We start from the raw sequence: 26,023 nt of genomic DNA on the forward strand, positions 1-26,023 counted from the left end.
ATAGAAAGTTATGTTTTATTATAGTTTTGAAGGAGGTTTCTTGTTTTTAACCACCAACGCAAAAACGACGGAGTGTTATAATAATAATAGGTTTGACGCTTGACATGACTGTCTGTCTGTGGCATCATAGCTCCCGAACGAATCAATCGATTTTGATTTAGTTTTTAATGTTTAAGGTGAATTCGTCGAGAGTTTTTTTGTACCACACTGTATTTAGGTGGCAAACAGGCATACGGTCCGCCTGATGGAAAGCGGTCACTGTAACCTATGGACGCCTGCTACTCAAGGGGTGAAATATGTACCTACGTTGCCGACTCATTAGAAACTTGTACAACCCTGTACTGATTTCTAAGGCCTGATTTAGACGGCGTGCGAACTCGCATGCGATTTTGGTTACATTGCGGGATGTTGAGGTTACAAACAATTTTGCACAGCCATCAAATACCGCAATGTAATAAAACTCGTATGCGAGTTCTCGTACCATCTAAATGGGCCCTTAGGAGGGTCCGGGTAGACAGTAGGTACTAATTAGTTCCGTAGGTCCTCCCGTCGTCAGCTCACCGCACCCTCGTTGAGCTCTGGCAGCCTTACTCACCGGCAGGAACAGAACACTATGAGTAGGGTCTAGTGCTATTTGACTGCTTTAAAGCGGAGGTACTTCCCCAGTTAGACTATCTGCTCTACCTTAGAGTATATTCAATTTAGTATGGTATAGAGTTATCAGTCAAGATGTTCAAATGCAGCGCCATCTTTTATTAGTTTCGACAAGTTTTCATGTGACTTTCCATGCCTAAAGGTTCGCACAAGTCACAAGTTGTGTAAATTACTTAGTAAATACAATAACTCATTCAATGCTCATTAGAGTACCTATACTTCTAGCACGATACGATACGAATAGTACTTTTTTATACTGTGCTTCTAGACAAGTCTTATATGAGTACCAATTGTGGTAGGGGATAGTGGAAAAATCAGATCAGATCCCTCAGAGGCAACTATGGGCGTAGCGCAAGGATCGTCAGTATCTAGCGTACTTTTTCACTTCTCCTCAACGACCTACCTGAATCCACAGTATAATAAAGAGTACTATCGTACAGTCCACTCCCGCTCCCCGCTGAAAGTGCCGCCCACCCCCTCTAGGTTACCGCCTGTCAAAAACATGAACAGTCGACCTGTCATATTTCACTCATACAAGCATAGTACGCGTTCACCTACACGAGCTAAGACTGTGTGCTAGGAATGCGCCTCTTTCAATATTTCAATATATTTGATCGCCAGTGTCCGAGGTGTGCTGATGCGATACAGACTGCCAACATTATAATGTACGACGATGATGTTGCTGCCATAGTTACTGCACCAACGTCTGAAAGTCTTCAGCGAGCCTTGAATGAAACAACAACTCAGCTGTTTCAATGGTTCGCATGGAATGCTTAGCTTTAAATCTCAAAAAAACTCACTTAGTTCATATTAATGGGAAAATACTTGAACAGGCATCCACGACTACTTTCCGAGGTTTTAAGATTGATCAGGGCTCAAAATGGGACCAGCAAGTATATAAACTGTGTGGTAGTCTGGGCAGTGCGTGATTTGCCTTAGGTCGAGTAACAAAGTCTGTGGCTCCAGAAGAAGCCCGGACATGCTATTTCCCCACTGCTGTCCATTCATTAATACAGTACGGTGCGAAGCTCTGGAGACGCTGTGCTGAATGGGAGAGGGTCTTTCGCTTTCAGAAACGAGCTGTCAGGATCGTTGCTCAGGTACCTGTAGACACCCCGGCCAAAGAACTCTTTAAATAACCTAACCACAAAATTAAAATTTTTAAGAAACCCCCGACCACGACTTAGTAGACCGATTTTCATGAAACATGGCTAAGGACACTCCCGACTAACTCAGCTTTCAGACAAAAAACTAAATCTAAATCGGTTCATCCGTTCGGGAGCTATGATGCCACAGACAGACACACACACAGACAGACAGACACAGACAAACAGACAGACAGACAGACACGTCAAACTTATAACAACCCGTCGTTTTTGCGTCGGGAGTTAAAAACTAAGAATCCTCACACTGCCTGCAATAGTTATTAGCCATTTAAGTATGTAAGAGAGAACTTGGCAGCATACAAAACTAACAACATGTGTTCCAAGTAAGTACAGCACTCGAAATGCCGGAAAGTTAGTAGGTATCGACCGTAAATTGGCGAAATCCAACAAATTAACACATGTGATGGGCCCTGCCGTCTATAATAAATCAACCGCAATATGTGGTTGAAGCACCTAGTGTGTCGAACTTTAAGTATCGTTTAAAAAATTGGCTGATCGAGCACACGTTCTACACTTATAACGACTTTTTTATTACCTAATTAGAAAAATGTTATTGTGCATTTTTAATGTGAATATTGCCTAACTTTTTGTAATCTCAATCTTCTGTCTATTTATTTTCTTAAGTATTATTTTTGTATGAATATTATTTTTTTAAACCAAATCTTAACGTGTAATATGGCTTTACAAATAAATGAGTATGAGTATGAGTAGTATGATTATTTTAACCATTGAAAGTTTGTACGGAACCCTCGGTGGGCGAGTCCGACTCGCACTTTTGGCCGGTTTTTTAGTAAACTGATGACTTTTATCTTGGCGCCAAATCCTTCAGAAACAACCGAATTAAAAAATGAAACTTCAAAATTAAGCAGCTCTACCTATGTGCATACAGATTGGTCCCATTTTTATCAGAACCCAGTTTTGATGATGGGATCCTGGAGAAATCGAGAGAACTCCTCAAATCTGAAAGGCATATATATGGTGATTTCTGTGTTTTTAAAGGAACAGCATGCAATCATGTACGGAACAGTGACATTTGGTGCAGTGGAACTGCTGATGATGGTCACAACGGAAACGTCCAGAACAGTGACATTTGGTGCAGTGGAACATCTGATGAAGATCAGAACGGAACTTAAATCTGAACGGCACGCTTATAATGACTTTGGTATTTTTATAAGAACAGCTTGCGTTTACGTTCAGAACAGTGACATTTGGTGCAGTGGAACTTCTGATAATATGATGATCAGAACGGAACTCCTCAAATCTGAACGGCACACTTATGGTGACCTTCGTATTTTTATAGGAACAGCATGCATTTAAGTTCAGAACAGGCACATTTACTTATTTGTTAGGAGATTTGTTCTCTTTGTTATGCTTAGGTACATATTGAGTTTTCAAATTTATCTAGCTCGATTTCTTATAATCGGATATCGGATTCATGAGGAATTGAGGAAACTCTTCAAACCTTAACGGTATACGTATATTCATTTGTGTTTCCATCAAATAATCAAAGATTTACATTAAAAGCAGTTTTAAAAAATGCCTACACATTTCTACCTCTACATAATCCAACATTCGGAAGTACCTTTCACCAGAACCCCAAAAGCGGCGGTTGTTTTTCTTAAAAATTATATTACCATAATCGATGCGTTTACGAAGACACGTACAGACTATTGAAGATTAAGTTACATTTGACAAATCGACATGTTACCGTGAATGTATAGGTAAGGGTAATCTGACTAATCCTTGAACTGATCTATCTATCAAGCAGCAAAGTGCTGCTTTGATATTACCTAAGTACAGCGGTGGCCTTATGAAATTGAAATTCAAAATGTGAAATTGGACACTTTCGACGAGAGAGTAATGTTTAGTGGATGTTATATGTTATAACTTTTTACGATCCTTAGACGACCGGTCTGGCCTGGTGCGTAGTAACCCTGCTTGCTATGCCGCGGTCCCGGGTTCGAATCCGGGTAAGGGCGTTTATTTGTGTGATGAGCACAGATATTTTATAGATAATTATGTTCCTGAGTCATGAATATTTTCTATGTATAAAAGTATTTGTATATTATATTTAAATATATTATCGTTGAGTTCCCACAACACAAGCCTTCTTGAGCTTACCATGGGACTCAGTCAATCTGTGTAAGAATGTCCTTATAATATGTTTTTTTTTATACTAAAATTACTCGTTCACAGATTAGTGCTCACTAGTTACCAACTCAACTTCAGGGCACCTAGCCAACGTCACAATCGCTTAAGCTCATATCGTTATAGTAGCTAGCCCTCTTCATCGCATTTCGATGGCCACGTAGCGTTAACGATTGTCACTTAGGCTAGCCCGGCAAACTACATTTCGCTATGATAAGCTGGGTGTTGCCGTTCTGGTATAACGTAGTTATATATCTCTCCGTCTTACTCTTCCAATTAGCGCGACAGAGACAGAGAAGTATATTAAAGGTGGGTAGGTACAGTACAGGCGTTATCTTTATATATAATTTATAATATATCTTAGTAAACACTAATTAGATACCCTAAAAATTGTATAGAAAAATTGTCTAACAATATTCCTTTCCTGTTTCGGCTAAAATATTCGATTGATCAAATTCAGCACAAAAGGGGTCCACTGTTTCCCTCCTATCCCGCTGTTCCTTGTTTCGGGAGCAAATAAATAAAACCAGTAAACAATGTATATCGTAATAATCTTTTTATTAACAATAAAAGGAAACACGTGCGAGACATAATTTAATTCACAATTTGACTTGCTCAAGCCCGAAAACTGCAAACAAAATCAACCTGAACCTTTCACTCGTTCCTTCCTGCAACTCTCACTGCTGTTGTCATAAATTCACACATATTATAAAAAAATACATCATTGTCTGTCACGTACATAATTGAAGTATAGCGATCATGAAAATGTTAAACCTAAAACCCTACGTATTGCTATGTCTGTTAAGAAGCACTTGCATTTCGTTAATATTCAATCGCATAAATGCATCTCTCTTACCATTTTATAATTGAGAAATATGTTAGAAGAAAATTTATGGAATATAATAACAATAAATAAATATATTATTTACAGTCAAAAGTTTAATCGCCTATCTAACATATTTTTGGGCGTCCATGAGAACCTAAAACCGGACTTCAATGTTGGTAACGCAGGAATACCTTATACATCTAATATCGAAGTTTACAACATTGTTTTAATTAATAACTGAATATCCATTAAAGTGAAATTCATTTATTTATAACACTTAAATAAAAATTTGGTACAATAAATATTATAAACTAGGCAATAAAAAAGAATAATAATAAAACTAAAAATCTAAGTCTAAAGAGGGCCCCTGAGGCATAGTGCCCAAAAGAAAAAGGATTAAAAAAAAAAAAAAACTGAATACCTAAGTACTGTACCGTAAAACCATCCAACCATTTATAGTCTAGTACAATAGGCTACTTGCCTCTTAGTCAAATCAGCTTCTTTTTAAGAACTGTCAAACGAATTAGAACGACTTTCTAATATGGAATTTATATGAAATCGAATTGAGTGACGTCACGGTCAACTCAGTTACTTTATATATTTCTACCTGACTTATAAAATAGAAATTGGATTTAAAAATAACTTCTGTCCATGTTTTTCTTATAACTATCTGATGCTTTATTTCGTGCATGGTATAGAATATTTTATTTTAACTACTGTCAAGTTGCCTATTAATATGTTCCATCCATATCTAAGTTTAATACGTAATTTAGCATGAACATATTTTTTTATATAGGTAAATACTTTTACCCTAATTTTTGATAATGATTTGTACGTATCAAGTTATTTTCAAATAAGCTGGGAGTTTTTGAGCTATTGTGGGTTGGTGTTTTACGGTAATTAAGTACTGTGCCAGTAGTAATAAATAGCTATTTCTGATAAATCCATGCTCTCCCTTCAATTGAATCGCAATTAATCGATTGTGAGGAAGCGGCTATGAAATGAATATATGGTTCTGTGTTATGACGCTGCGTCCTAGTTGCACCGATGTACATGTACACGGCGCGCGGCTCCCTACGGCCACCTGGCGCGAGGCCCGGGTCCGCTCCGCCGCCGCGCCGTCACTACTCCGGGCACTGCCCCACAGGACGTGGCAACAAAACTTTTCTGATTCCGGACTGATGGTGCCATCTCGATTTAATACTAACGTTCTGCGTAAGAAGCACAGATCTCAATGTAAAGTAAGCAGGTATAGGTACCTATATAACAGATAAATATTCAGACCATTAGGTTATTCGGTTGGTTTTTGTAATATATTCTTATATGTATTTATTTAGTGTTAAGCATCACAATTGCTCTCTTAATCATAACATAATCTTGAAGCGTCAAAAATGAGTATATTTAAGTAGGTACTTAAAACGCATTATTAATGTTAAATAATTATGCTTAAAATCGTAATAATCGTGTTAAAATCAATTTTAAATATTTTAGAAAGTATAAGTTTAAGTACAAAACGTTTTTCAGTTAATTGGTATGGTATATTTTACATTAAAACTTCTTACTTAGCTACAAGTTTCTAGTAATGTCTGGCAGTACTGATCATCTGAAGTTCCCAAAGTGATGTATTCATTACAACTAAGTTTCTTATTCGTTAGGTAGGTAGTACTCACTTCGTTTACCTAGGTAATAACATTAGGTATACTATGGTCGATTTCATCACTCCGAGTCAGCGGCGTTAATTAATGCTTAAGGAATTAAAATAATATGTACATATGAATTATCAATGAAAATTATATGCAAACACCAGAGGGCATACTCATACGAATATTTCCACCATATTCGCCGTAAATGAAACAGTCATACTTATCTTTTACAGGTGAACACATATAAGACCCGGTGGAATGAGAGGAACGTAATAGGGAACTATAGGTTATTTATTAACACAATAATCTTGCGAGAAATAAAATATTCGCTCCTCTTATCCCACCCGACGTACTATTAAGAAGAGTCGACTGTTTTATTTATGCGACGCAGCCACTCGGCTCCGCACTCCGCAGACACTCATCTATGAGTACATGTACATTGTACAATGTACAATACGTGCGTTTATTGCACGTGTATTTCTATCTGATGGCAGATTTGTGTACTTATGGCTTCCCTCTTCTAAAAACGTATTTGAGAACATGGTAAAGTCTAAAGGAGTTTATTATAATTAAAGCTCAGATATAATGGATAGGGTAATATCATCCATCTTCTATGTATGAAATAACATAAAACTCTTAACTTATCAGTTTAGTTTCTTTGTTTACCCATTAATAGTCATTTAATAATGATAACTATGCTTAACGTTCAATATTTTCAAAATGTAATTTCAAATTCGAGACGTAAATATTTTGTGATAAACAACACCTGCAAAATCAAATAAATATATATATAACGGTATATGTAGGTATATAATAGTATATCCCATACTCTTATCTTATTTAAATATTAAAACCAAACGTCGTTAACATAGACACGAGGTATGCACGACATAGATTGACTTACAAAGAATTAACGTATCAACGTCCATGCAGAAAGAAGTACCTACGCCTTGGCCGAAAATAACTCGGAACTGAAAATCGGAGCGCGCTCGCCGCTCCCACTCTCTCCACTCGACACATCTCGATGCACTTAAATGACTTTACATTACGATATTGTCTCGGCATAATCTCACTCCACGGTCACTCGATAAACATTAGCGAGTCGTTATACTACGTATATGTATAAATTTGATAAAGTTAATTCGTATTAAATATTATAACATTCATTTTATCCATTGTAAAACCACATTGCAATAATTCTTCGTAACAAAGGAAGTTCTCAAAAAGTACAAGGAGGGTCGATAACACTCAGTGACGTCGAACGGGCGCATGAGACCACGCGGGTGTGACCATCACGCCCGCCGCCCGGGCAGGCAGATCAGAAGACGGCCGACAGCCGCAGCACAGGCCGGGGCGGCAGCGGCCGCGGAGCCGCCGCCGGGGGCGAGGCGCGCTGTTAAATGATGCTTTCCCGGTTGCGCTCGTTCTCCTCTTGGGAGCTCAGCGAGCTACCGCCGCATATTTGCATTTCGATCTCCTGCAGCCTGTCATTCCAAAACATATGCATTTATTATGTGAACTCGTTCGTGTAACAAGTATTAAAAAAAATTACGAAGCATTACCTCTGATCTACTTCCCACTGCTGCTGACTGAGTTTTGCCGACATTGCAGCGTTTTCAGTCTCGACAGTATGCAGGCGCTCTCTAAGACGCTTGATTTCACATTCTAAAACGTCATGCGAGTCGAGCATGACGCGAGGGCCGGCGCCGGAGCCGGCGGCGGCGGCGGCAGCGGCCACGGCGGCCACGGCCATGCTGCCCGCGCCGGCCGCGCTGCTGCGGGCGCTCGACGCGCACGAAGCCACAGGAGATGCTACACGAAGAGGACTTACTGACGAACTATACAAAAAAAAATTGTATACATTATCTACTCCTCTCAGTGTCACTTGCACCAATAAAAATGGAGGGTTAACCCGAGGGTTAACCTATCATTTTATATGGAATTTGACAGATGACAGCGCACTAACCCTGAGTTAAGTGGTTGGTGGACTTCCGGTTCGGGTGCCATCTTAGCGGCATCGTGTCGTGAATAATTTCTCCTTCTTTTGCTCATTAATGTTGTTTAAAGTGTAATATCGATAGCTTATTATGCAATAAACTAATGTTATAGTGAGAAGCTGATGAAGAATTAATCTCCAAACGCGTTTAGCCCCTTTTTTGTCATCGACGGCCGATAGTCCACGTGCCCTTGTAAAATATAGCTATCAATTTACAAGTGCCAACTACCGAACAACGTCGCACTTACCGTACCAAAATCTAAAACTATTAGCTTATATCACCTTGACACTGGCAAAATAATCCCACCAAATGGGACTGAGGCCATTTATATAAAAAAAAGTGGTTGGTGCAAGTGGCCTAAATTAATTAGTTATTGACTGATTTTCCCTAATCCAGGAAGGCATTCATGTTACTATTTAGTTTGAATCGATTGATTATAAATATTACATGTAGGATTGACTGAATAGGGACGAGGTACCTATAAAGCTGGTCCCGGTAGGAAGGCGGGTGTGAGGAGTGCAGCGGGGGCGCCTGGTGCGCCGCAGGCAGCTGCATCTCCTCGATGGGCACGCGCCCGCTCGTCTCCACGAGGCCGGGCGTCGACTGGCAGCGACCCATTGCCACTATAAAACAATCACCTTCAACATCATGTCGCAACTACAAAACACTTGATCCGTCACATGGAGGCGAATGTGGGTATACCTTTTTCCAGTGGCGCTTTCTTATATTTCTCAAGTCTCTTGACGGCGATCGCTTCGAGGCGCACTCGCGCCGCAGGATACTCCTTGAGTACGTCCCACATGTCCTTCTTGCTGAGCACGAACAGATCCGAGTAGCCAACGGAGCGCACCGATGCTGTCCGCCGGTTGCCTGTCGACGTGTCATCCACACACTCCATGCCAACCGGTGTCCGGTCAAATGGGCCGCCCTCGTTACCTGTTTCGGCTTTGGCTATTCTACTTTTGAACTTAGTATTTCAATTATTACATTAGAGCCGTTTCCGATAGGTCGTTGCCGAAACACGTCGCGAGGTTTTTATAGGGAGACCGAAAACACCGGCGGCAAGCTCAAGTAAAACATACATTTTGAGAGATAGTCCAATCACAAAGTAAGAAAGAGCTGATACAAGGTAAGCTTGGTAGAGAAACAATTAAACAACATACCGCGTCAATCGTTCCAGTCAAGACAAAATGAATGAAGGGGGCAATCAGGAGGTATGACGTTCATTCACAATCCATTAACATGTCTTCTCTCAAATAACTATAAAAAGCCATGTCTATGTCTAATACGTTCCAAATTGTGCTCTATTACGTAAGATTGAGGTACAAAGCGATTCGGGTAAACGGTAGACAGATATGGTACAAGTAGTAGAATAAAACTGTTAGGCATATGGAATCCGTACAGGAACCAAGCATTACTAAAGTTCAAAGGGTTTTTTTTATAGATATAATGAAAATAATAATAACTTAACCGGCAGCACGAAGAATGATCATTATTTAAATATTTATTAATAAGTAAATATATTATAGACTTATAATAAGATGGGGTTACATGCACCAAGAGGTCACGCCAATGATAATTAGGTATTCAGGGAGGATGCAAAGCGATCGGGGACACTGCCTTCAATACAACCAAAGGAGATTAATCTAACGACGCAAAATAAACACACGAAGCTAACGGCAGGCTCAGGCTACCAGTCCATCGGGAACATCTAAGAAAAAGCCCCTCCAGTTCAAATAAGTACAACGAAGCTTACCATTCAAACTGTAACTCCTATTAAATGAAATATGATTTAAGTGGGTTTAAAAGTCGTGTAATCAACACGTGACAAGGAGTGTACGTTAAGTTAATAAAGAGGATCAATGCGAAAAATAGTCAAAAATGCGACAAAAGTAGAAAAATAAGGTGTCAATATCGAAAAGCATTCCCTATGAATAAGAAACGACAGTTGACATTTTGGCGGCGCTATCGCTGCACCCGACGCCTTGCCGCTTGTGGCGCTCGCGCGGGCGCGCGGCGCGACACACGCGGCAAGGCGCGGGCCGAGCGGCGCCGCCGGCGGATGTCCCGGAACCTGTTAGATGCGTCGCGGCCGCTCCCTCGGCCTGATTGCAGCGTCTCCTCGAAACGTTTGCTTTTGAAAACTTTTCAACAAACAATGTAATAGAGTAATAATGGCGTGGCGTCTCGGGCCCCAGATATTTACCAAGTTGTTTACCTGCCGTGCCCATGTTCAGAATGGAAATTTCGCCAAAATAAGAACCCGCCTTGAGTGTAGCCAGTACGGTCTTTCCGTTATCTCCGACCACCTGCAGCTTCCCTCGATTTACTATGTACATCTCTTTTCCCACTTCCCCTGAAAATCATGTCCAAGTTTTAGAGAGACGATTGGTGACTTGACAGTGTTGTGTAAAAAGTGACAATCGTGATTTCCTTATGATCAAATATCTATGTGTCAGGTATAAGTGAGAAGTCTATAATTTACTTATAATAATGGATAGCACATTTTCTAACCGTTTTATAGCTTTTATATTTACCATAATATTCAGTATAAGTCAGTATTCGATATTTTATTATAGTATAAATGCGCTTTCGTAAAAAATCGTACCTTTCCTGCAGATGAAATCTCCTGGCGAAAATAGTACCGGCCTTAATCGCAGCACTAACTCGCAAAGGAATCCCGCTTCAGTATTTTGAAAAATTTCCACCCTGCGAAAATAATCACAATAATGTAATCAATGTATAAATACCTATTTGAGATTTAAACCAGCTAAGTAGGTTATTTAATGTTTAATATTAGTTTTTGTATAAATTCGTTTACACAACTACATGGATTTTATAATTAGTTTAGGTATAATAACTAAATTAACCCATCCAAATACAATATCGTTGTCCGATGTATATTATACGGTTATAAATATACATTCATTCGGGGTTAATAACTGCCTTTTTGCTTAAAGAGGGCTCGGTCCGGCTCACAAAAGCCATTTGGCGACAAAATCGTAAGTACCTACGGATCGCAAACGAACACTGCATTATTCATGGATGTAAAAAGCGAATGTTTTTCTTTTTAATTATACAACATGGGATATTAAGCATGAACTGCCGCGTTGCATTAATGAAGAAATATGCACAGTCCACCGACTCAGCTTTTATTCTTTAACGCGACTTTTGTGTTTCGAATAACACGGTAATAGCAAACATGAGCTTGGTCTGACTAAAACTGGTACATATTATATTTTAAGTTGGGTGGCATGATAGATACCTACCTAGTCTGAGAGCTCCCTAAATCTAACGATTAGACACTACGAAATTGCAGCGTTAGTATACCTATATAGGTAGTACCTTTTTGAACAACGCCAAAGCATATGAGTAAAAAATAAATAAATACTAATAGATACCCCATTTATTAAACAGTTCAGCACATATTTGAATACCAAAATGGAATAAGCAACAAGTTGGAATTTAAAACATTGATATCAAAGTTCGGCTCGAAAGTTAGCCTGTGTCTCCATGTCGGCACTGCATAACAAAACTTTGACTAAGTAGCTTTTAGCGCATTTTTTTTAAGTTTCTCCGGTGTATCTATATATATTGAGAAGGAACCTATAATAATAAGTATAATAACCGTGTTTTCTTGAATTTATTCAGATTATATCTAGCGGCAAATTTTCGCTTGGCAGTGCGGCCTGAAGCCTTATCGACCCGCACAGCTGCGGGTCGCTCCCTGTGTGCTCGTAGGTATTTACTTATTGAATGGCACTAATAGCCTCGTGCATACTCGTCTGCACGATAATAGCTGCCCTCGAAAGCTTAATAAGCCTGTAGCGTATAAAGGCATAAAATAAACAAAGGATTTTGCGACACCGCCAGTGATGCCAGTGGATGTTGGCTGGATTTTATGCTGACATCGTAAGTTTAAAGTAACGAGTAAATAGGTACATACCTACAGTTAAGTGAATATTAGACAATTTCCTCGTAATTTTGGTAATTCTTTTTTGAGCTTGACTATTCTTTGAATAGTAACTACTTACGTTCATTTTGATACTTAAGATGTGATTCAACAGTGTAGTTTTACTTTAAAAAAAATAGTAGAAGACTATTTGCTAACACGTGCCCTATAGTTTAAAAATTAAAGTCAGTACTAGTAACAATACCAGTATGATGTACATACCTCTTCAACGTGTCCAAATGAACATTTATTGCAATTTCCGCTTTGAGCTTGTCCGGAAGACACGAGACCGCCTTCTCTTCATCGGAGCACTTCTGCGTAAGCCAGAGGTAGTCGAACCACTTGATGACCTTGACCTGCAGGTGTGTCGGCACCCGTCGCATCCGCATATACGTCTTCACGCCGTCGAGCTTGGCTGCAAGTAAATTGTTACTTAATATAATACGTCGAGTGAAATCGGCGACATTCGCGTTTTTCGGCTATTCAGCTCGCGGTGGCATCCGCAGGTTTCGTGTACCCGACGACGGGTCCGTGTAGTTCCGGTCCCGGTACCCATGTAACCCGTTTGTTCGGATCCACGGATTCTAATTACACGCGGGTCCGACCCGTTCTTGACCAAATAGTGAAAAATTTGTCGCAGGAACGAAAAATTTATATTGTATATTATAAACTTTACGTTGTGAACCGTGTACCGAACCCGAACGCAAATCTGGGCCGAAAGTCTCTACTTCCGTAATTCGGACGCTTAGCACCGCTAAGGAACCAGATATCATTAAAATATTGATTAAACTTATTACTCGTATTTGAATGTGAAAGTAAAGCAGCGGCAGATCACATCTAACAACTTGGCCAAATTACCTTTAGTGACAAATAGACAGAAAGACGTTTTTTTTTATGACGCAACTTATATGTAGAGTTCCGATTTTGTCCCTTTGGCACGGAATCACAAAATTGAAAGTTATTATTGTAGCAAGGAATTATCAAAATAAATATAGGCTGTTTTTGCTGTGTACTTTTAAAAATAACATTCAAATGGCTAAATAAAAAACGATGTTTTGGTTACGGGTTTAATTGGTCCGGAATGTTATTGGACTGAATAAACTGTTCAATTGACAATCGATCGGACAGATATCGTGAAACGAGGCGATCGATCGTTTACGACATTTTTCATAAAATACAAACGTTTATGAGGCGCTTTGAAGCGAAGAAAGATAGGTAACGGTTTTGATAAAAAGAGATATTCTTTTAAACGCTAGAATTCTCATGAACGAAATAGTAGAAAATGTACATAAGTTAAACCGGCGACAATGAACTTTACTTAGACTCAGTGTGCATTATAAAACTGAATCGAGATTCGATATTTATGAATTTATATTTACATCAACATTTGTTTGAAAAGCAAACTGGTTTTTGAAATTCGAACTGTGTGCAATTTCCACAAAGTTGTTATTTCAAGGACAAATTATCTCGGTTTATCGGGTTTCACCAGTAAACTGTCGATATATATGTCGGCGGCCGAACGAAGAATCCGCCAGACCACGAGATTCCTAGGCATATCGTGAAACGGCGCCAAATCATGATTTGGCTTAGTAACATTCGCCATATCGTTCAAAACTCACCGTTTAACGATTTTCCCAGTGACGTTTAAGCAGATCATGAAATTCCTAGGCATTCCATGAAACGCCGCCATTTCATGATTTAAGCAAGTAAAACCCGCCACTGGCATTTAGGCATATCATGTGATTCCTAGGCATATCACGATACGCCGCCATATCGTTCAATACTTAAGTAGGGTTCCAAAATTGAAGTAAAAAATGCAAAAAACCATAATAAGTACAATATTTAATTAAATAGTTTGTATTTTACAAATAAAATGAGACGAGACTTGTTATTATTACCTAATTGGGACAAATATTAAACTAACCTTTTCAATAATTTTGTTAAAACTATCGTGAGATATATTAACTCCATACTTACTAATGGAATGGGAAAGTGTGTGTCTGTCTGTTTGTCCGTCGACAAAACGGAGCGACGGATTGAGGTGTTTTTTTAAGTGGAGATAATTGAAGGGATGGAGAGTGACGTAGGCTACCCCACTTCCCTAAAATGGGGGGGTGGAATTTTGTATGGAGCATGCCGAATATCTGGATTTTTCACTCGATAAAAAAACTCGGCCGCCATCCGCGCCATCGCATCCGCTGCATACGCAGCACCACCAATGGCCAAGAAAGAAACTGTTCTACGAAGTGCCCGCTATAGAGCTAGGAATATCGACGAATGCGTTGCTCTAATCGATCTGCCGTGTTGTTTATCAGGCACATCGTGATATGCCTGGGCAACTTTTACGCATTTCATGATTTGGCGCCGTTTCACGATATGCCTAGGAATCTCGTGATTTGGCGGATTTTACAATTGGCCGCCGACATACACATATATAAGCAATCAATGTAGTACGGACGAAAGATGTTTGAATTCTGAGTCCTCCAATATTTGTGTAAACGTGTTCAACCCTTAACATCTGTAGCAACTAATATATAATTATACACGTGTCGGTAATGCTATCAGTCGTTAAAAGCCTGCAGCGTGTAAAGCGTGTTACAGATAACAACAATTATTACACGGTACATTAGCGAAGCGGGTAGATGCTTATTATTGTAATGTAATGTGACTACTTTATAGACGAGAGGGAGAATGATGTTTACTCGTGCCGAGTAATTATTAATTACCATATTTGTACCTTTCGAAGTTTGACATTAGATCGTTAGGGTACCGAAATTGGTCTATTTATAGATGGCGTTTAATCTTACCTGTCGGGTGCTGCACGTCTACGGTTTAAACTAAATGGTGCGCTCGTGTGTTAAGCTCTAACTTGGCGTCAGACGGAAATAATTGCAATCTCGAATTTACTTAAACTACTTCACCACTACTGCTGAGCGGCGGAAATTGCGTCAGGTGTAACTTTGGCTTACTTTACTCACTTAAGTTGTTTTATAAGTACCTACTAATAAAATTGAGCCATACCATAGCAACATTATTAAAACAATGTATGTACCTATTTAAAAATACAGATATCTTCAAACTGTCTAAAGCACATGCACATGTTATCCTAATACATTATGCATGACAGATGAAAAGGCCGTAGCAGGATAAGGGAACAAAAAGTGCCCTTTATGATTAGGAGCTGGTTTTTTTTTCTATAGTTACTTACACTTTGTGCAAAGTTTTGTTGAAAAATTCCCAGTGGTTCAGCCAGCAGAAGAAAAAAACCAAATTCGTGAAAATATATTTTTAAGTTATTTGGCGGTGTTAGAACGGTATAACAATGAAATGTGACAAAATCCAACCAACATTATTTTTTTAATTTTGACACTGTTGCTTTTCGATTTTAACTGTCAAACTTATATGACGGACAGGTCATTAAATAAGGCTTTTTTAGAAGTATCAATTATCCCTCCTTCAGAAACTAAAAAATTTTTTTTTTTGAAATGTTACTTTTTGCAGAAATATTATAGTTGGAGACTCAAATTTCTTCTAGGTTATAAGTACTATTTAGTTAACCAAAATGAAAAAAAAGATTGTATGATAGAGTTAAATACTTTTAGAGAAAAATCATATTTCGTGAATTTGGTTTTTTTTTCTGCTGGCTGAACCACTGGGAATTTTTCAACAAAACTTTGCACAATCGTACTACTAAGTGTAAGTAACTATAGAAAAAAAAACCGGCCAAGAGCGTGTCGGGCCACGCTCAGTGTAGGGTTCCGTAGTTTTCTGTATTTTGCTCAAAAACTACTGAACCTATGAAGTTCAAAACAATTTTCCTAGAATGTCTTTATAAAGTTCTACTTTTGTGATTTTTTTCATATTTTTTAAACATATGGTTCAAAAGTTAGAGGGGGGGGGACGCACTTTTTTTTCCTTTAGGAGCGATTATTTCCGAAAATATTAATATTATCAAAAAACAATCTTAGTAAACCCTTATTCATTTTTAAATACCTATCCAACAATATATCACACGTTGGGGTTGGAATGAAAAAAATATCAGCCCCCACTTTGCATGTAGGGGGGGTACCCTAATAAAACATTTTTTTCCAATTTTTATTTTTGCACTTTGTTGGCGTGATTGATATACATATTGGTACCAAATTTCAGCTTTCTACTGCTTACGGTTACTGAGATTATCCGCGGACGGACGGACGGACGGACGGACGGACGGACGGACGGACGGACGGACGGACGGACGGACGGACGGACGGACGGACAGACAGACATGGCGAAACTATAAGGGTTCCTAGTTGACTACGGAACCCTAAAAAACCAGCTTCTAATCATTAAAGGGCATTTTTTCTTACCTTATCCTGCTACGGCCTTTTAGCAGTAAGCATACATAAGGATAACATGTCATTTGTTTTTATATATCGCTTTTCCTCCTACCCTTATCCCTCTTCGTTTTCGTCACATCAGCACTCTCTTAATTTTTCATGTTGACATTCAGACGATCCTTAAATGAAGTACCTTACTTAATAAATACGAATATAAACTCCCTATTTTAATAGGAAATACATACAATAAGATTTCAGGCATATTCTACCTTGATCATATAATCTGGGTGGCTAGCCGAATGGCACAATCGCTCACGAAACGCTCACGAAACGAAGCGCTAGTAGATATCTATCTCTATCGCGCTTGCGTATTGGCTAGGCGGGGCCAGGCCTCGTAGCCGAATGGCATTTCTCCGACGCCAAACGAAAGCGATACGCCGCTGGCTCTGTCGCGCCAATACGCAAGCGCGATAGAGAGCGCTTCGTTTCGTGAGCGTTTCGTGAGCGATTGTGCCATTCGGCTAGCCACCCTGTTAAGATAAGATACTTATCTGTCGATATCAACGGTGGCGTTTTTATTTGAATATTGTACGTCGTGAGATGCACTTTACTCCCGCAACAAATAAAAGATGCAATTCAAGAGTTGTATGTACAGTCGCCGTCAGATATATCGGAGCGCCCGAGGTGCTTACAAATATCTGAACACGCCTCTATTTTCAAGGCGTAGAGTGCATGTTCAGCCATGTTGTGCACCTCGAGCGCTACGATATATTTGATGGCGGCTGTAGGTACTTGTCTGTCGAAGTGAGGTGTGTCTTGTTTAATTAGCGCTTCACAAATTAAGTACACAAACACAAGGCTTATTTACTCAAACTAGTATTAAAATTTCTGGGGCACATTTTTCCTACACACTGAAAACATTCAGTGCCAGTGCCACGATATCGGGTTCTCTGTGCCCGTAGTAGGCGTTTTTCGCTACATGCGCATTTTCAGTTGATGTCGCCTACACTCGTAGCGCGTAGCACCAGTGCACTTCATGTTTAAATATTACTGCTACGAGTATTATTTGTACCATTTTAGCCATATACAAAGACTATGGACGGACTTTCATACATTTGCGACCTTTGATTGTAGAGAATAGATTTTTTTGCGGTAGAATATGGACTAATAATTTAAAAAAAAATGTGTAAAAGTCTGTCAGTAAATAAGAACAAATAAAACTATATGCATCCTTTTCTTTACGGTGCTATAGAAAATGATACCTATAGTTTTCTTTGTTCTTATTTACTGACAGACTTGACAAAGTATAGTTTATGAGAAAATCATTATTTTCTGAAAACCATATAAGTGACATAAGTCAGAAACTGTCAAAAATAAGCAAGTAGCTGAAACTTGGGCAAAATAATAGACGCCATTAGGGTGCTTGCCACAAATAATCCATTCTCTACACTACAATCAACGGTAGCAAATTTATGTAAGTTCGACTATAGCCTTTAAAATTAAATATAGTTATAAATATCTAAGGAAATACCCGAGAATATTTATTTTAAATATATACTTGTACAATTATTATCATGTTATGATTATGATTATTTTGGGCAAGTGACTTTTTAAGCGGCAGTGAAAGGATCAATTTTTGTGGAATAGTTAGGGTCTGAAACACGGAACGAGAGTGGTGGCCGGCGGTGGATCGATGGCGGCCGCGCGGGACTGGGATGGGGCGCCGCCGCCCGACTTTCGCCGCGCTATTAATAGCATTCAAGCCGCTGACCTATTTCGCTGCAGCAACGCGGAGGAAGGTCACGGATTCAGCCTATTCTCTGTCGACGCCGCGGCATTGTCTTCATCTCGGAGATGCAACTCTAATTAAACTTGTTGACATTGTTCCGTTCTCGCTTAAAACGTTCGCTAATCGTTTTTTGAACTTTATATTTGTAGAAATTGGCTTTTTAAATCCATAACGTACCCAAGACGTGTGTTTATTTTAATTCAGTAGTATTTAGCATTTTCGTATGTCTGGAATTTTTTTCGTAAGATCCAGTCACGTATGTGTACGTATACATGTAGGCTAAATATACTTAATTTCAAATTTGTCATTATCATTACCTGAGTGTCATACATTTCATAAGATTATTTTGGGTGAACGAAGGTCATATTAAGCTTAAAGTAGGTATGTATACCTAGACAATAATCAGGGATCATCAAGGGTTTTAATGTAGAATCAGAACAGAAACATTTCGACAGATGGTTAAAGTAATGGGTAGGTTTTAGGTTGTTTGAGTTGTTTCTGTAGCTGGCTCGCAAGTACACGTGGCGGCAGCGCGCCGGCGCAAGTATCCACGTGCCCGCGCGGCAAACAAAAACATAGTCTCGTGTCGTGTCGTGCTGGTGCTGTGGCTACCTCCTTATCCTCGTAAGGCCCAATGTACATTATAATGTACATAGTTTTTGCAATCTAATTTGAACCTTTCAAGAACTGAATAAAGTAGAATTTCCATTGTTTTGGAAACAAACGAAAATCTTACCAATTTATTTATATAATAAGGTTCAAATTCAAAATGGGAAAACTAACTATGGTGAGCCTTACGAGGTTATAAAAGTGAAACTAATAACAACTGAATAGGATCATTGTGCTACGAGCTAGTTTCCGTCTACATAATTATCACGGAATAGCAAACAATATCTTAAATTTTAATATGCTACTCGTGAAATTTCATTTTATGTACGAGTATAACTATTATGTAGAGTATTGCAGTATGCTCGGCAAAGGAAGGTATTTTAAAGGAAAATTAGCACTGGACGGAAACTATTTAGCACCGTATCCCTACGTGCATGTTTATTTTATTTGCATTTGGTTCAATTTTAAGCAATGCCGTGGATTCATAAAGCGGAATGATTAAAAAGTCGCTGTTTATAAATTATAATACATATTTATGAAAATATGGATGCCAAAAGTTAAATTACCCGTAGCAATCTTAAGAAGACTAAGAAGTCTACAAGGAGTTCTGAGGACTGAAGGACAATCTTTACAATGTTAATATACCTAACCCAAAAAATATGAGAGTAAAAATACAAAAAAATCAGTATCACATTTCGGGAACTCTAAACTGACTTTTTCTACTCGTCGACTTTAATCTGTCAATTAGGACACCACAGACTAAACTATACATGCTGACTTTTCAGTGTAGGATAGTCTTTGACACTGTCTTAGTCAACTATTATATTTCATTACACTTCACTTTAGTTAACTGAAAAAATTTCAAAAATAGAACTGAATTTTTTTTTAAATAAAACTTATTTTAATACTAATTTGCGATACCTGTCAAATTTTTCTGCATCTGAAACACATTTTTTTTATCTATCGCATCATCGACCAATCAGAGACGGTTAAATCAAACAATTGGTTGCCAGGTAATTCGATGTTGATACAACGGTGAACGACGCTATCAACATTAATTTTAACTTGAATGATGATATTTTTCGTCCATTGATGATGAAGATGATGACTCATAGAAAAAGTATTGTATACAATAGTGATATAATTAAGCTTTTCACTCTCGTAACGTACTATTAGGACACTCAGCAAGCTTCGTGGCCTAAACATGGTACTCGACTGAAAAGCTTTGTATTATGTCACGATTGTATAAAATACTATTTCTTAATTATTTAAACGCATATAAAATGTAAATGGAAACTGATGATAGTGATGATATTCGCAAAAAATTAAGGGCGCGCGTGTTTGTTTCGATTTCGCTTACGTTCGTACAGTCAGCGAGACTGAGGGAATAACCCGACCCTACGGGACCTTACAATACCGTGACGAACTTTCCTAGAACAAAGCAAACCCATTGACTTCCTTCTTTTTTTTTAATATACACTGAGAGAAAAAACAACCAGTTTTCATGTTCGTTAAACAAGTTCTTTTGGTTAAAATAGCGCCTATGTGCTCTTTGGTTCAAACAACAAGTTAGATTTTGTTAAGTTTAACTTAGTACATTCTACAAGTTACTTGTCATTTGAATCAACAAATCGATTTTATAAAATCAATATGACACATTGTTTCAAACAAATGTTTGGCTGATTCAATCAAATACTTTTAACAAGTTTGATATTGTTGTTCGTACAAATTTGACTTGTATCATCAATATTGTGATTTATTTCGTTTACTAAAATACTTTTGTTTCAAACGGATAAACCCGCAACAAGTCGAACTTGTTAAATCCGCAATGCAAATTTCGCTCAGTGTAGAAAAATATAAACTTTAAAGTTTTACCACAGAATATATAATAGTGGGATACAGGCGTGATTGTATGTTATGTTTATGTTATGTATATATAATAGTACAAGTACAGAAGGCCCACTGCTTTGATGTTCACGAAAAGCCGCCTTTTTAAATGCCTACAAAATTCTAACAAAGAAACGAACCGCACGTGCGCAGCGTCGGAGGATAGGGTTGCCTATGGATTAAAACGATTAATTCTCAGATAAATAGTTATACTATATATTCAAGTCTTGGTTTTATATATACAGTATTTATATATTTTTGTTGCAGCCTTCAGCATCACAAGACTTATTGAACTTTTCCGTTACACTTAATCAATAAGATCAGTGTAAGATTGTCCTATTTTATTCATGATGTCTATTTAACTAAGCATTATTAGCCATTCCACACGTGGACATCGCATATGAACCTTGAAAAAAACTCGCTACGTAATGTAACAATAGAAAGTGCGAACGTGCGTTCCGTGAGAACGCGAGCCACCCCTGATTAGGCCGCGAACTCGCGGCCGCCAGCATGTACTTGTAGCGCGGCGATAGAATTGCGGAGTGAGCCGCCCCGGTTTTAAACCGGGTAGATCCAAAACAGTACCATTCGTGGGTACTTGTCTAAGATTTTTATTTCTCTGCCAAAATCTATCATATTCATGAGTTCAGCAATTCCCGTTTACTTTGTACATTTGGATCACGTCTCCGATTTGAATAAAAATTGGTAGGCTGATAGAGTCCATGATGCTGAGCAAGATCCACTAGGTTTCCCAAAATGTCCTAGGTTGATTGTATGAAACTTTCCTTTTTTGTTACCGAAAATGTATAGAAATCTGGTAACAAAAAAGGAAGTTTTCATACAAACTACATAGGACATTTTGGGAAACCTAGTGGATCTTGCTCAGCATCATGGACTCTATCAGGCTACCAATTTTTATCAAAATCGGAGACGTGATCCAAATGTACAAACTTAACGGGAATTGCACAGTTATACTAACATATTATTAATTTTACTATTTAACACTGTACTCGTACATAATCATTCCGCACGATCGACAACGTTAATACTTAATTAAGGTAAGCCGTAAAATTTGTTTAATTACGTATTTAGTTGTTTTGCGCCGAGTCATAATTAGTAATTAGTTAAACACGTAATAGTCAAATAAGTACGCGCATATTCAAATAACATCCATTTGGTGGGTTGACAATAAAATGTTAGTTTATGGCACAGCTCTAAAGCGCCATTTATTCATTAGAAGCAGAAAATATATTTCCATTTATGGATAAGCTAACGCACACGACACACGTGCTCTGTTCATGAAACGATCTTATAAAAGTATTAGCAACCCGCCTCGCAAAGTATAAAAATGGATAAGCGCGAGCGTAGCGACTGGTTGGTTCGTGAAGTGGAATCTTGATTGCTGCGAGGGTTTGAAGGCACGAAGTTTAAACAAATTTTGCCCCAGAATGAAAAAGTAGTGAAACACATTTTTTTTTAGGAATACTAACTGTAAAACCGTCAATTTATTCCATTTAATAAATATATTGATTCAAAATCCTCATTTACAAGTCACTTTATTACTATTTTATGTCAGTGTAAAATTGTTTATTATCTGTGTGCTGTCGAATAAAAAATATTCTATTCTATTCTAATTCTATTAGCCAGGATCTCGGAGGAAATATAGACTGGAGTAGCCTTTCAGTTACTTACCCCTCTGTTAAAAAACTTGAACAAATGTTCATAAAGTCACGTAAATACAATTTCACAATCGATTCATGCTCATTCACAGAATCGCCACGACACATATCACTGGTAATTAAAAATGCCCGCGTGTGCTGTGAACACTTGTAATAAACGCTCAAATACCTCAAGTTTGCAAAAAGATGGCATAATATTCCATTTGTAAGTAATTTTAATATTGTTGTATTACTGTTTTTATTATCTAAATGATAATATTTTTGTCATACGTCATCGAATATCGATTTATGTGATCGAATGCAATCGATTTGAAATTTGTTGGTGGGTAGAAATTACGTCACGAACACTCCCCACGAGACTTCGATTTTTTGCTGTTTAAGAAGTTACCTAATGTGATTTAAAATAGAGTCGATATTTATATGTAAATTTATTCATAAAAAATCCAGAAAAGGCGCACTTCCCACGAGACTTGATTTTTATATTTTGTAAGAATTAACCTAATTGCAATTAGAATAGAGCATATAATAATATTGACAAGGATAATTGAAAATTAGAAAGATCATCCGACCGAGACTTCTTCGTAGAGATGTGGGCATGGTCGATGAAATACCAACTATCGATAAAAAAGTATGATTTGCAAACCTTGATCACACAATTCATTTGAAATATATTTGTAATTTTCCGAAAGAGAATGATTTGAGTTTTATTACATGTACTTAATAAACTTTTCACTTTGAACCAGTATTGATAACAGTTAATAAAGACTAAACCATTTCTAGTTTATTTATTTAACCAAGTTTGTCTATTATGATTTAGTACCACCAACCGCAGTAAACGTTGTTGATTAGTTAGTCTGAAAAAATAAATTAATGTTTTGTCAAAATGTCAAATATTTATTTACCTACTAATCCTATTATCCACCGCTAGTCCACCCGCGTGATACCTACTACCCAGGATTGTCATTAGTGAATCTTAATATGATTATAATAGTGCCAAATATTAAACAGACCTAAAAAAAGCAACATCATTAAAATTATAATTAGCTTGATTCATATCGATTTCAGTTATCGATGCCTGCCTCATCCCTATAATGAAAATGAAAAAATGAAAATGAAATATTTATTTTTATAGGCATATTACAATTTGAGAGCTACACACGCCTCAGCCTCGAGAAGCAGTCCCCCCTCAGGGGGTATCCACTTAGTGTCCGTGCAAAAGTATTCATCAAAGAATATGAACAGACTGTTTATGGAAATCAATTTCAATAAATTATATTATTGCTTAATAATACGTCGTTCTTCTTTTCAAATTGTCATAGAAGAAAAAGATAATATGAATCTCAATATCATTAAATATGTAATTTACCTACACAACATAAAATATAAAATATATGCTTTCTTATCTGTGTGCATTATAATGAGCATGTGTTATTTTTTGTATCATAATGTGTGTGTCTGTGTGCATTGACATGTGTTATTTTTTTATCATATGTTTTTGCGTTTGTGAGTACTCCTTTACATGTGTTATTTCCTCACCTCCCGCGAATCTCGGCAGAATTATTTGTACGTAGACGAAACATGAAGGCTACTCCAGTCTATATTTCCTCCGAGGCCAGGATACATTACACCCAGTTAACATTCGTATGAAATTATGTTGCACTCTTGTGGATCAAATGCAATTTTATTATTCGTTTTCGAGGTAAAAACCTTTACCAGCCTTTATCCTTTACCAGTTTCTTTAGCCTTTACTTACCAGTTGGTGTGGTGAAAATATCATTATTTTACCTATTCCCTATTCATTGCGCAGCCAGTGCAACCTGGCTGGCAGCAATAACAATAACAGTTCACTAATATAAACAGTGATATTATACAATTGACAATAAATATGTTCGAGTTTAGATTATTATAGTTTGAGAATACTAACTTACCTACTGGGCCTTACCATGTGATGTTTTTAACCCCCGAGGCAAAAACGACGGGGTGTTATAAGTTTGACGTGTCTGTCTGTCTGTCTGTCTGTGTGCCTGTCTGTGGCATCGTAGCTCCCGAAAGGATTTATTAGATTTTGATTTACTATTTTTGTTTGAAAGCTGAGTTAGCCGGGAGAGTTCTTAGCCATGTTTTATGAAAATCGGTCCACTATGTCGGGGTTTTAAAAAAAAAAAAATTTGTGGTTGTGATATAATTTAATTTTTTTGTATAAGTACTTACTAGTAGTATAGTGTTACACTAAACTTGAATAGACAAATGCTTATATGAAACTGGCTATCAAACAGACCTTCATCTCATTGACAAGTTCTATAGTTTGCGCGATCTCGCATCAGAATAAAACCAGGATATCGACACTCAACTTTACGCTATGAACACGAGAAAAGTCCGCCCCTGAATGGATACCCACTCCAACTAGACTTCACTACCTTCGCAATTTATGAAATTTGCAATTTGTCTTAAAATCTCTGACAAAATATCAAGCCTAAAGCCAACTAGCTAACGCTCGCATAGCGTAGTTATAACCAATTGATATACCGTTCATATTATTATCACAGATACATTGAGGTGTAAGCGATTGGCGTGTGGTGATTGATGTGGGTAGTTACATGTACATGTAGTGCATTAGTTGCTCAAATGCTCATGCATTCACCACGGCCCAATTCGAACAAGGCTATCCGAGTATGTCAACGCGGTACAATTTACAACTATCCAAAAAACACGGTTTATAAATTTATAGTGTGTTATAGTGAGTTGCGGTTATTTCAATAGCTATGTAAAGTAATAGCTGTGTAAAGATCCGGGCCATATTTTTCGATTTTGAATTAGTAACTTTCTTTTATTACTATAAGCGTTTTAAACTCGAATACAACTCGAAGACAATTTGTACTTGTACAAGTACCTACGTTGAAACTATGGTCGAGACTTACGACGACATCGACAGTGCAACTTTTCTTATTACTTAGAGGTGTAACAGACGGTATTAGCCCGAAAGTGTCAACTAATTTCCCTAATTTAGATTATTGGTTTCGTCAATTTGGCCGAATACGCCGAATACCGAATAGTTCCCTAATGTAACATACAAAGTGGCGTCAGACTAATCTTAGTTAACGCCAAAAATCTTAAAATCAAAATGTACTCCTTTCCGACTTGACTTCATTTTTACTCGAGTAAATCATAAATTGCGAGCGAGGGCGGCCGAGCGACCATCACGACGTCGCAAATGAAAATGGTTCACTGATTCTCGAGATAAATGCGACTCTGAAGAAAGGAAAAAATATTGTCTTTCATTATATTACCTTTGATGAAGTTATTGTTAATCAGGAATGGTTTTATTTATCTGTAGGGTAGATAGAAATGTTATGT

General features: G+C 37.8%; 1 protein-coding gene across 5 annotated transcripts in view; it reads right to left on the reverse strand.

Annotated features, from left to right (window-relative positions):
* Positions 1-5,385: 5,385 nt before the first annotated feature.
* LOC125240971 (cyclic nucleotide-gated cation channel alpha-3) overlaps positions 5,386-26,023 on the reverse strand; it is a 120,788-nt gene continuing 100,150 nt past the window's right edge. For 3 of the 5 annotated variants that reach the window (XM_048149196.1, XM_048149198.1, XM_048149195.1), the window contains exons 9-15: positions 12,609-12,801; positions 11,043-11,143; positions 10,641-10,790; positions 9,137-9,304; positions 8,913-9,057; positions 8,000-8,275; positions 5,386-7,921 (exon numbers count right to left, since the gene is read on the reverse strand). In XM_048149196.1, coding sequence (XP_048005153.1) covers positions 7,834-7,921; positions 8,000-8,275; positions 8,913-9,057; positions 9,137-9,304; positions 10,641-10,790; positions 11,043-11,143; positions 12,609-12,801 — 1,121 coding nt within the window. In that variant the 3' untranslated portion in view covers positions 5,386-7,833. The remainder of the gene's footprint in view (positions 7,922-7,999; positions 8,276-8,912; positions 9,058-9,136; positions 9,305-10,640; positions 10,791-11,042; positions 11,144-12,608; positions 12,802-26,023) is intronic. The other 2 variants (XM_048149197.1, XM_048149199.1) reach the window with 2 other exon arrangements.

The sequence above is a fragment of the Leguminivora glycinivorella genome, chromosome Z (assembly GCF_023078275.1).
Source record: "Leguminivora glycinivorella isolate SPB_JAAS2020 chromosome Z, LegGlyc_1.1, whole genome shotgun sequence".
NCBI lineage: Eukaryota > Metazoa > Arthropoda > Insecta > Lepidoptera > Tortricidae > Leguminivora > Leguminivora glycinivorella.